The 12,857-nt window shown below is 41.2% G+C and overlaps 1 protein-coding gene across 1 annotated transcript in view; it reads left to right on the top strand.

Moving 5' to 3' along the window:
* Positions 1–12,857, top strand: part of LOC136144765 (uncharacterized) — a 54,810-nt gene that overhangs the window by 419 nt on the left and 41,534 nt on the right. The window contains exons 2-3 of the mRNA XM_065902616.1: positions 114–344; positions 5,552–5,653. Of these exons, the coding sequence (XP_065758688.1) occupies positions 114–344; positions 5,552–5,653 (333 nt within the window). The remainder of the gene's footprint in view (positions 1–113; positions 345–5,551; positions 5,654–12,857) is intronic.

Genomic DNA, 12,857 nt, shown 5'->3' with positions numbered 1-12,857 from the left:
AGAATCTATAGTCATGAAATGATGATTAGGATAAGAAAACTTGACATTTATTTTTTTAAACAACTGATATCAAGTCCAACACTCTAAGGAAATGTAAAGTCAGGATTTTCCAGCCAGGAGTCCTGGGGCTGACAAACGCCCCTCCCCGCCCCCACTGGGCCTGGAGCGAGTGCGCAGGCGCGAGAGGCTGCAGGTGCGAGTGCGCAGGCGCGAGCGGCCACAGGCGAGTGGGCGGAGGCACAGGGACGCCAGAGCTCCCGGACCGCTCCTGAGGGGAGGGAAGGTGGAGACTGGGTCGGTCCCCACTGCGAAAGGCCCCGGACCGGGGAGCAGCGCAGACACGAGTAAGTGCAGCTCTATCCGCAGCCCCTCACCGCGCGCCCCCGCCTGCCCAACGGCCAGCGGCCCCCGACTCCTCCAGCCTCGGGGAGCGCGAGCCTCGCTGGGTCCTCGGGTCCGGGGTCGCCGCCACCGGCCGCAGGGTGAGGACCCCGGGCCGGGGCCCAAGACGGTCGTGGAACTGTGGGCGCCCCGCGCGCTCGCAGCCCTCCCTAACTCGGCGCCCCTCGACCGCGGGGGGCGGCCTGTGGGTCTGTGGGCGCCGCCTGGACCCGGTCGCCGCGGGCTCGCGGGTTCGGGAAGGGGAGGTGCCTCCGAGGAGCCCGAAGTCGGGGCCGCGGGGTGCGCGTCGGGCGCGTTGGGTCCGCGGGTGTGAAGAGGTCTCTGCTCCCGGATGCGCGCCGGTGATGGGGGCGCCCAGCTCGGGATCCTGTTCGCTGGCCGCCAACAGCGGGTGTTCAGGTGGGACTCCGTGCTCTTTGCTAAAGCCTTCTGGAGGATAGGCTACAAAAGGTTATTAACGTTCACTTTCAGCGTTTTCAGGCTTTATTGACGGTCACTGACTCTAAGAGCGCGTCTTGGAGGGCAGTTTGTGACATACTAACATCTAAGCAAAGTTTGAAATAAAACTATTCCCGCCTTTGTATGTTTTGGGGTATGGTGAAGAGTTTTTCTTGATTCCGTTAGGCTTTTCAAGCCTAACGACTTTTGGCGACTTTTGGCGGAGCTGCACTGCTCTTAAATGGTGACAGTATTGTCGCTAAGTCATGTCCCAACTCTTGGGACACCGTGGACTGACTGTAGCCCTTCAGGCTCCTCTGTCCGTGGAATTCTCCAGGCAGGAATACTTGAGTGCGTTGCCATTTGCTTCTCCAGGAGATCTTCCCAACCCAGGAATCGAAGCCGAGTCTCTGGCATTGTAGGCAGATTCTTTAGCAACTGAGCTACTAGGGAAGCTCCTAAGTTAAATGAGCATTTAAAAAATACTTCTTTGAGCAGTTACCATAGACGCTCAAATATTTGAGAATTTTAGTTATAGTAATGGGCGTGGTTTCTTTGGTTTTTTGTTTGGTTTTGGGTCTTTGGTTATTTTTTGTTGTTGGTTGGCTGGTTTTGGGATTTTTGGATTTCTTTGGGTCGGGGTAGAGTTTGCATCAGGAGGAGATGGTATCCAAATCAGGAGAAATGTTTATTTCATGGTGTTCTGGTATGCAGTGTTGCAGTTTAAAGTATCTAATCCTGGTTAAATCTCAGATTGGCTCCAGCAAATGGATATTTTTATTGAGAATAGTTTGGGTTTTGTTCTGTGGGTTTTTTATGTGCTTTTCTTTTTTAGTACAATCTGCTTATTTAGCATGCTTCAAATCATAATAGATTGTAGTTAACACTGGTGGTTGATGCAAGGAACAATGCTTTGTAACACAGAGATGGGTTGTCTTTTTCTACAGAAATTTGTTCTTGAGTCAGTAAATTTCCACGTAAAACTCTCAGGAGTGACTTTTGCTATAGCACTTTGGTCTCTGTAATGAGGAATAAAGCATATCATTTCACTGTTGAAGATAATGGCATATACTATAAAGATAGGCATCGGGTACATAAAAGGAATTCGAGCCTTGAGTTTGGTGAATTAGTGTCCTCAATGAAACGGCTTGTCTCTTCGAAGAGAAGGAGCGCGATAACCACATGGTGATGACCAGGGTTCTTTCCCTACCTTGAACACCAAGAGGAACGGGAGGAGACAGAGTGATTTTCAGAAGAACTGACGTTCATTTATCAACCACGTACCCTCGTTCCTTGCTGTTTCTTAATTCCCAGAGAAATTAAAAAACGTGGTTCCTAACCAGGATATTTGAATGGGAAAGGTCCTTTCAGTTCCCAGGCAGGTAACTGAATCCGTTGTATAAGCGTTCATCTGCCTGTACCTTGGAAGTAACACTGAGAAAATCGTCTTCTCTAATGGATGAAGTGGGCAGAATAGGAGGGTGGTGGAGCTTTTTGGGGCAAGTTTTCCAAAAGTTGGAGCAAAAGTAAATCAGTCTCTTCAAAGGAACAGACTCATTAGATACCAGCATTTGGGCCTTAAGGTCTTTTGCAACATCATGTAGCTTGTTAGTAAAAATACTCCAGACCAGAGAAAAATCCACGTGGTCAAATGCTTATTGGATGAAAAGTAATGAAAGAAAAAGAACATGCTGAAGATTTTTAATATCTGGTATTTGACCCAGATCAGTTGACTGAGTACAAATAAAGGTCAGTCAAGAAATCTTCCAGAGAGAGAATTTAGTCATTCAGCTGTGATGTGGACAAGAAACCTGCTATTTATTTGTTAAAAATTAATCCCAACTAAAATACTTTGTTAATTAGCAATAAATATGGATAAACTGCAAGTAGTTTACTATGCTGTGTTTTCAAAGCAGGATCAAGGAATTAAAAGTTACTGAAGTTTTCTCTGGAAAGTACTTTCTCAACATTATTTTTCAAATATTGTAATTCTGATTGCAGTGTGTATGAATCTCAGAGTAAAATCTGTTGAGGAATTGATATTCTCTGAGGTCAAATGACTGATTCAGAAGAGCAGGGTTAAATTGGAGGGTAAAAGTGTCAATAACACAAATTGATGTCTGTCATTTTAAATGTACTAGATTGAGGGCCATTTAAGTGGATCGTATAATTAGCATAATTGTGCGTATAATGGTTTATGCTAAATTACCACACAACTCCCCAAATTTCAGCAGCACAGCACTATGGTTCCCACATCACAGCCCTGGGTGGGTATTCACTTTGGGGAGACTGCACTCCTTCAGATGGTCATTCAGGAACCCAGACTCCTCCCATCCTATACCGTCTCCCTTCCCTTAGACCTCATCCCCATCTGCATCCATCAGCAGAAGGGGTCAAGAATATGGAGAAATGCATATGGAAGTTTCTGATGAGCCAGCTCTGGAAGGATCCAGGTCAGTTTCTCTGCTGCTGTTTTGGCCACAGTCCATTTCTGTGGCCACAAGAGAGACTGGGGATTCTTCCAACTGTTCTCCCCAGGAAGGGAGAACAATTAAAGTTGTCAGCAACCGTGAGTCATTCATTTCGATTTAATTCGTTTTCAAATCTTTATTGGCTGTTTGCCATACACCAAGCGCTGTGCAGAGTGTGACCTGAGAATTGGTTGAGCAGCATCTTGATCTTGGAGGAGTTGTGAATCCTCAGGAGAGAAGACAGAGTATGAAGTGCCTGCCATCCTAGGAGAAAGGGATTAAGAGAACCTGCTTTGAAAGTTCAGGGAATGATTCTAGATTTGAAAGCTGCCTGGAAATGATTGATTTGGATTCCACTTTCAGAGATGAACAAGATATGATTGTGAAAGAAGCTGGCATCAGGAGCCGTAGAAACAGGTCCTGCGATACAGGGTATCATAAAGAATATCATGTCGTCATTGTTCAGTTGCTAAGTTGTGTCGGTCTCTTTGCGACTCCATGGAACTAAGAAGAGATATATCATTTTACAGCTAAAGCAGCTGAAGCCTAGAGTAGGAAGGTGACCATCCAGGTCAGGTAAAGGGGTTGAAGATCAGGTTTCAAGCTGAGAAAGAGTCCACGGGGACTCAGTCTGAGCAGTTCAAACACTGAAAGGAGACCACTAATGTTCTGGGAAGGCTGGCATCTGGCCTCAGTGTGGGATTTGAGACAGAGAGTGGGCCCAGGGGGAACTGAGCCTCCGCAGTGGGCAGAGGAGGCCACCCCATCTCCGAAAAGTGCCACTGACCTCAGAGTGGGTGGAATGAGCAGTGAATTCTAGTCCACCTGAGAAAGCAGTCCAATCTGAATAACTCTGAGTTTAGGTTTATCTTACATACTTCTTAAGAAAGAACTTGGACAAGGCCAAGTCAAGTGCAGCCTCTTGAATTCCACACCCAGTATTCATTGGTGGAAGTGCTTAAACCCTCCAAGTGATTCCAGTATTTTAATTTTACTCAGTATTTAATTCCAAAGTTCTCTGTGCGATACAGTGGGTTCTTATTGTTTATTTTATATATAATATGCCTTGCGTGATTCACGCTGGTCAGACTACATGATTATGTTCACTTCTGATATAATCTTTTTAGGTACAGCCTTAAAGTCTTTGATAAGATATTTTAAAATAATTTTAGCATGTGTGTGTTCTATGATTACTTAATGAGCAAATAACTGGAATCAAAAAGAGTGTGAATGTATTTAATGTGAGGACAGGTGAAGTGAAGCAGTCTGGAAGAGGGAACCAATAAAAAGGGATCTTGGTAAATAAATAAAGACATCGTTTAGAAATGGAGAGGTATTTGGAAGGAAATTAGTGCCTGACACCATACTCTGCTCTTTGCATGTTTAGGAGCTAGTTTCTGATGTTATTTTCACCACAGATCTCCCTGTGGTGAATTGTATTTGACCTCCACACTGTTTATCTCCTGGACACATTGTGAAATTTTGAGAAGAAGCAGGTATTAGAATTTGTCTTGAGAGCAGCTATAAACATTTCCTGGAACCCCTCTAGGGTAGAAGAAAAAGGAAAGGAAAATGGAAACAAGGGATAAAGACAGCTAATAATGTTGGAGATACCACTGGGATTTGTGGTCTCTTTTTGAAATGGCTTCCCTGGTGGTTGAGACAGGAAAGAATCCACCTGCAATGCAGAAGTCCTGGGTTCGATCCCTGGGTTGGAAAGATCCCCTGGAGAAGGGAACGACTACCCACTCCAATATTCTGGCCTGGAGAATTCCATGGACAGAGGAGCCTGGTGGGCTACAGTCCATGGGGTCACAAAGAGTCGGACACAACGGAGCACTTTCAATTCACTTTTTGAAACTAAATAGAAGAAGTCAGAACGTGACTGTTTCTTGATCATGGTTTGTTTTCATTTTTGTCTTTTTTTTCTTACTCCTTCATCAGTTATTCCAGTTGATAGAACATTATGTCATCTTCAGTTTCAGTGTGAGTGCTTGTCTTGCTTCCATTTGTATTATTCATGCAAACGTTGATTGAACTGATGACCCCAAGTCATCAAGGAAACATTAAATACACTGATGAATACATTTCTTAATTTTAGAAAAAATTAATGAGTGAAGGTTAAAATACTCTTCTTAAATTTGTCATTTAAAAAATTCTCATATGCATACCTCATTGCCTAATACTGCCAGAAAAATGAGGAATTCCTATGTGTTAATGAGCCTGTATATTTTTTACAGGTATGACTATTACCGAGTGTAACAGCCCAGTTTGCTGGCCATGTCCTGTCTCCAGGAAAGTTGTAGCTGCTGTTGTTTCAGGTAGTCCCTTGGGTACCAGAGGTGAGTTTATGAAGCTATACGACCTTTTACACTTATTTAAAAAAATTGAAGTGTCGTTGATTTACAGTGTTGTATGTCAGCTGTACAGGTAAGTAATTCAGTTGTGTGTGTGTGTGTGTGTGTGTGTGTGTGTGTATTCTTTTCCATTACCGTTTATTACAAGGTATTGAGTAAGTTCTCTGTGCGATACAGTGGGTTCTTATTGTTTATTTTATATATAATATGCCTTGCGTGATTCACGCTGGTCAGACAACGTGATTATGTTCACTTCTGATATAATCTTTTTAGGTACAGCCTTAAAGTCTTTGATAAGATATTTTAAAATAATTTTAGCATGTGTGTGTTCTAATTCCAGTGGTAGTTATTAGAGATATGATTTTGCATGACCAATTAAAAAAATTGTTCTTGACCAATTAAAAAAATTGTTTTTTTTTTTTCTGATTGGTTTGCTAGATATTTGTGACTACATTAAAAATGTTAACTTTTGTCTCATCTTAAAATACGATCTGAATTAGCAATGAATATTGTGCTATACATAAGGGCTGTGACATAAATCTAGTTTCTAACTTCATAAACACATAATCTAGAAGGGAACACAGACACATATGTAACAACTGCATTTGTTTACTGAGTGAAATAGTGAGATGGATAAAGTTCTAGTAAGCCTTGAACAGCCAAATCAGCTTCAGAAATAGATGTGCAGTTATTTTAAAATATTTTAAACATTTTCCAGCTACATGCAGAAAATAGTGTGAAAGAGGTATGGTTCTTACTATAAGCAATTTAGCATTTTGACATTCTGAGCATCCTCATCATGAAATTAAGTCCAGAAGGAGTTTTCCCACATCTCTTGAAATGGTCCTTGTTCGTCCACAACATTTCCCATAATAACAGAGGTGCTTCCAAGGGCAGGAAACGTCAACGTTATTAAAGTTTCACAAAGCAAAGTCACTTTTAAGAATATGATGTCCCCAAACTGACAAAGGTCTTGAAAAATAATTTCAAGGGCGTCATAAATTATTTTCTGCTTGTCAAAGGGCAGAAATATTTAGGTTGAGCTAATGAATGGTAGAGTTTTAGAGTGGAGAATATCCTTAAAATATTACATAGATTTATACTGTCAGTAGATGCTACCTACATGAGGTTATTTGTATTTAAACAAATTTTAAAATTAAAACTGCAGTTTCTCAGTTGGATTTGCCATATTTTAAAGATGTTTATTAGCTACATGTGGCTAGTGAATACTGCATTGGCTAGTACAGATACAAAACATTTTCATTATCATAAAAAATTCTATTGAGCAATACTAAATATATACCCAGATATTCATAGAGGAGGCAACCAAGTCTCAAGGAAGTAATAAAACTTCCAGAGGTCACACAGCTGTGTTTTTAAAGAAACGCAGAATGATGCAAAGCAAGTAATAACAGAGGCATTAAAGAAACCCAGGAGGTTTCTGGAACAGATAAAGTAGAGTTTAACAGTGCAGGCTTAGTTGTTAGCAGGGTTGAAGCTCATGATCATTAGGACGACCTACCTGATTGAATTTGGACAGTTAAAATTTTATGCAGTGAATTAAAAGCAGAAAAATATTTCAATTTCAATCAAAGGCTGCCAGCTCCATATTTTTAGCCTGTGCTGTGCTTCCAGATTATGTTTATCACTTTAGTATACAGGGCACCACTCAAACCAAACCCGAAGTTTGGTTTGCCTGGCCCCAAGAAATGAAACAATCTTGAGGGGTTATGGCTATATTTGAAAAGGTTGATTTTTCAATGCATCATGCAGACTGGCCCTGTTTTAAAAGGGACTCCTGCCACCACATAGTCGAAATGTGAACTCTTTTCTCTCTTGGCAAAAGTCAAAGATAGGCCCTGCATTTTTATTATTTCATTAAAATCCAAGTATTATTTTTCCATTTTCTACCTTGTTTTCATCACAGTGTGATCAACTGTAGTCAAGAAAGGAAAGGTTAGATTTATCAATCGAAGTGTGATAAAGGCCCTCTAAATAATTGAACCCTCAGGAGAAACAATCCTCATGTATTCTTTTTCTGTTGCTTCAATATCTTCATAAAAAGTCATTTCAGTATGTTTGGTCCTGTAGCAGAGATTCTGTGAAGTGCTTATCTTCCTCGGAGGTCCAGAAAGCCTGTGAGTGTGTGGATAAAGGTGGGTCTTAGAGAGAGAGAGGGAGGATGGAGAGAGACTTGATGCTGAGAGAGGACAATGTTCTAAAACCTCCTTGGGTTGAAGGTAGGGGAGCAGAAATACCCATGAGTAATCTAGAGTAAAAGTTAAATAATCAAGGAGATGAATACTCTGAAGGAATATGGTAACTTCCCTCCTAGAAATAAAAGTTACCCTTATTAATTCTCTTCCTTTTGCCCCAGAAAAGCATTAGTTAGGTCTAGAGAGGGGTATTATTGCCAGAAATGGAAAAGGCAGTTTGAAGAGACTAGCCTGGAGCAGAGAGAGCAAGAAAGCTGAGCCAGTAGATGGAAAGCAGACTTCATGGAAGTCTCCAGCTCAAGTTCTGGGAACACCCAAGTTCAAGTCCAAAAGGGCCCACATGGGAACTGAGGAAGACTGGCAGAGAGGGCAAAGTTACACTGAAGGTACAGTATTTATTATGGGATTGAACTCCTGAAAGGCCTTCCAGTAGCTTCCGATCTGTTCAAGAATCCTTCATGTCCTGCTGCTTCCCAGTGAGTGGCTCACAGCTTCAAGACCTCTTCTCCAGGCTAAAGAACTATTTGTAATATACCCTGCCTGTATTTTTTACTTTGGCAACCCAGACAAGGAAAGTTGAACAATTTTCAGATTCTAGAGCTTTTGCCCCAGCCCTGGAAATGCTGCAGACAGCCAATCTCAGCTAAAGGGAGCCACTTAGCCCAGGGTCACATCACCCCTTCGTACAATGCCCTTCATCCAATGACAGGTGTAAGAATATAAAAGTTAAGACATCCTCCTGAATTGGGACATCCCCCTGAAGGGGTCATCTCATTTTAAGAACTCTCCCCCAAAGGGTCACCTGAGGTTTCCTGAGGCTGCAACACAACTTTACTTCTACCTTTGCCCAATCTGATGTCCTTTTCTTCCATACGTTGTTGATGCCAAGAGTTGTCCCTAATTAATCTCTTAGACACTAATCACTGTCTCAGGGTTAGCTCTGAACATGGTGGCATTTGTTTATGATTTGGAGTGCATACCTAGACTTTAAAGTGCAGCAGTGCCCAATTGCACAAATATGTCTTTCTATTTCTCTCTCTCATCTCTGTTTTCATTTTCTCGCTGCTAGATTAGTCAGGGGACTCCCAAGTTCTTCATTGTGTCATCCTGGTACCAAGATTCTCCTGGAAATTATAAAGTTATTCACCTTCTACATCAAGTACTTCTTATTTTTTCCCTAGAAACATAAATCATCCTTAAAAGGAATTAGAGTGTCAAATCTTAAATATATTTTAGTTTCTCCACCACTTTATACATTAAATGCTTTTTCCTGGAGACTGCTTCTGACATTGGCGTTCACTGTGCTCTCAAACTGCCTAATTTGGAAGCTACTCCTGTTTCCAAATGCTGCCTTCTGCTGGTCTCCTGAAGTTCTGAAGTCTGCCCTGCCTCCACTATTAGGTATAGTTCAGTAGTTGTCTACCTCAAGGTAATAGGGTATCTTTTGGAAGCTTTATTCTTTTTCCATTTACACAACACACACACACGTATATGATTACATATATTATATAATTCTAATACTTAAGCGTCTATGTGACCACAGCTTTATCTGCAGCCCACAGGTTTTGCTACAGTATATTTTCATTCAGTTCAGTTCAGATGCTCAGTCATATCTGACTCTTTGCGACCCCATGAACTGCAGCATGCAAGGCCTCCCTGTCCATCACCAAGTCCCAGAGTCCACCCCAACCCATATCTGTTGTGTTGGTGATGCCATCCAACTGTCTCATCCTCCATCGTCCCCTTCTCCTCCTGCCCTCAATCTTTCCCAGCATCAGGGTCTTTTCAAATGAGTCAGTTCTTCACATCAGGTGGCCAAAGTATTGGAGTTTCAGCTTCAACATCAGTCCTTCCAATGAACACCCAGGACTGGTGTCGTTTAGGATGGACTGGTTGGAGCTCCTTGCAGTCCAAGGGACTCTCAAGAGTCCTCTCCAACACCACAGTTCAAAAGCATCAATTCTTTGGTGCTCAACTTTATAGTCCAACTCTCACTTCCATACATGACCACTGGAAAAACCATAACCTTGACTAGACGGACCTTTGTGGCCAAAGTAATGTCTCTACTTTTTAATACGCTGCCTGGGTTGGCCATAACTTTCCTTCCAAGGAGTAAGTGTCTTTTAATTTCATGGCTGCAGTCACCACCTGCAGTGATTTTGGAGCCCAGAAAAATAAAGTCAGCCACTGTTTCCACTGTTTCCCCATCTATTTGCCATGAAGTGATGGGACCAGATGCCATGATCTTCGTTTTCTGAATGTTGAGCTTTAAGCCAACTTTTTCACTCTCCTCTTTCACTTTTATCCAGAGGCTCTTTAGTTCTTCTTCACTTTCTGCCATAAGGGTGGTGTCATCTGCATATCTGAGGTTATTGATATTTCTCCAGGCCGTCTTGATTTCAGCTTGTGCTTTCTCCAGCCCAGCGTTTCTCATGATGTACACTGCATGTAAGTTAAATGAGCAGGGTGACAATAGACAACCTTGACGTACTCCTTTTCCTAATTCTGGAACCAGTCTGTTGTTCCATGTTCAATTCTAACTGTTGCTTCCTGACCTGCATACAGGTTTCTCAAGAGGCAGGTCAGGTAGTCTGGTATTCCTATCTCCTTCAGAATTTTCCACAGTTTATTGTGATCCACACAGTCAAAGGCTTTGGCATAGTCAATAAAGCAGAAATAGATGCTTTTCTGGACCTCTCTTGCTTTTTCGATGATCCAGCGGATGTTGGCAATTTGATCTCTGGCTCCTCTGCCTTTTCTCAAACCAGCTTGAGCATCTGGAAGTTCACGGATCAGGTATTGCTGAAGCCTGGTTTGGAGAACTTTGAGCATTACTTTACTAGTGTGTGAGATGAGTGCAATTGTGCGGTAGTTTGAGCATTCTTTGGGATTGGAATGAAAACTGACCTTTTCCAGTCCTGTGGCCACTGCTGAGTTTTCCAAATTTGCTGACATATTGAGTGCAGCACTTTTACAGCATCATCTTTCAGGATTTGAAATAGCTCAACTTGAATTCCATCACCTCCACTAGCCTTGTTCGTAGTGATGCTTACTAAGGCCCACCTGATTTCATATTCCAGGATGTCTGGCTCTAGGTCAGTGTTTCATTATCATTCAATTAATGAAATTCTAATTCCTATTATGACTTTATCTTTGACATCCATATTTATCAGAAGTATGTTTTGGTTTTTTTTTTTTTAATTTAATTTGTTTATTCAGCTGCACCTGGTCTTAGTTGTGGCTTTCAGGATCTTCAGTCTTCATTGTAGCATGCAAGGTCGTTTAGTTGTGGCATGAAAACTCTTTGTTTGTGGGAACCAGTTCCCTGACTCGAGATGGAATTCAGGCTCCCTGCATTGGGAGTATGGAGTCTTAGTCACTGGACCACCATGGAAATCCAGAAGTGTGTTTTTAATGTCCAAATATTTGATAAAATATTGGTTATACATTTTAAAATTTCTTGATTATTCTGAGTCTTGTTTTATACCCAGCATTCAGTCAACTTAAAAATGTGCCATGTACACCTCAAAATTTGTATGTAAATGTGCATTTCATTCTTGTTAATGCAGTGTTTTATGCAAATGTAGGCCAAAGAGTTTTTCAATTAATTTATTTTAATTGGATATAGTTACATTAAGGATATTGTGATGGTTTTTGCCATAGGTCAACATGAAATGGCCACAGGTATACATGTGTCCCCCCCAATTCTGAACCTCCTCTCCCATTTCCCACCCCACTGTATTCCTCTGGGTTTTCTCAGAGCACCGACTTTAGGTGCCCTGGTTCATGCATCAAATTTGCACAGGTCATCTATTTTACATATGGTAATGTACATGTTTCAATGCTCTTCTCTCAAATCATCCCACTCTCATCTTTTCCCCCTGAGTCCAAAAGTCTGTTCTTTACATCTGTGTCATCTTTGCTGCCATGCATGTAGGATTGTTGGTACCATCTTTCTAAGTTCTCTCTATATGCATTAATATAGAGTATTTGTCTTTCTATTTCTGGCTTACTTCACTCTGTATAATAGGCTCCAGGTTCATCCACCTCATTAGAACTGACTCAGATGCATTCCTTTTTATAGCTGAGTAATATTTCATTGTGTGCATATAGCACAACTTTCCTATCCATTCATCTGCTGGTGGACATCTAGGTTGCTTCCTTGTCTAGCTTTGTAAATAGTGCTGCAGTGAATGTTGGGGTACATATGTCTCTTTCAATTCTGGTTTCCTCGGGGTGTATAGGCCAAAGACTTTAACAATGGTATTCAGATCTTCTGTAGTTTACTGATTTGTTGTTGTTCTGAATTATTGATCTAGGTAATTTAGATTTTATTTCTAGTTAGTTTTCAGAATTTCCCTTCATATATTGCCTCGAAGTTTAGTTTTATGACATGTTCCTTGTAAAGTAATGGTTGGTTTTATTATCCTGTCTTATCTCCAGTGATACTTTTTGCTTTCAAATCTCCCATTATTTTTTTTTCAGTTTTGCTTATTGTTTTTATGACATAAGTTTTGCATCCTTTAACTTGCAGTCTGACTATGGTGTCTTGTAAGGGGCATAGAATTAAGATTTTTGTTTGTTTCAAAAAATCTCTGCCCTTTAATGTGACTATTTACAGTTAACGTATCTTATTATAGACCTTTTACTCCTTGTTTTCTGCTTGTCCTTCCTTTTTATGTTCCTCTGGCTCTTCCTTTTAAATTCATCAAACTCCATTTTCCCTTTATTAGCTCACAATGCTTATATAGGTAGCAGTTACACATGCACCGTGACTTATTAGCTCCTTTACTGCTTCTCAAGCAGTGCTGAGACCTTAAATTTATTTTATTACTTTTTCCTCTTCCTCTTGTTTTCATGCATTCTAATTTTTATATATTTCATTATTACTCTTATGTGCAGTTAGATTTTATTCAGATTTATTCACTTACGCTTCCTTTCTGTTCTATTTAATTCCTTTGTCAAGTCCTTAT

This window comes from Muntiacus reevesi, chromosome 12, assembly GCF_963930625.1.
Source record: "Muntiacus reevesi chromosome 12, mMunRee1.1, whole genome shotgun sequence".
NCBI classification, from domain to species: domain Eukaryota; kingdom Metazoa; phylum Chordata; class Mammalia; order Artiodactyla; family Cervidae; genus Muntiacus; species Muntiacus reevesi.
This window is presented reverse-complemented; position numbering and strand designations above follow the sequence as displayed.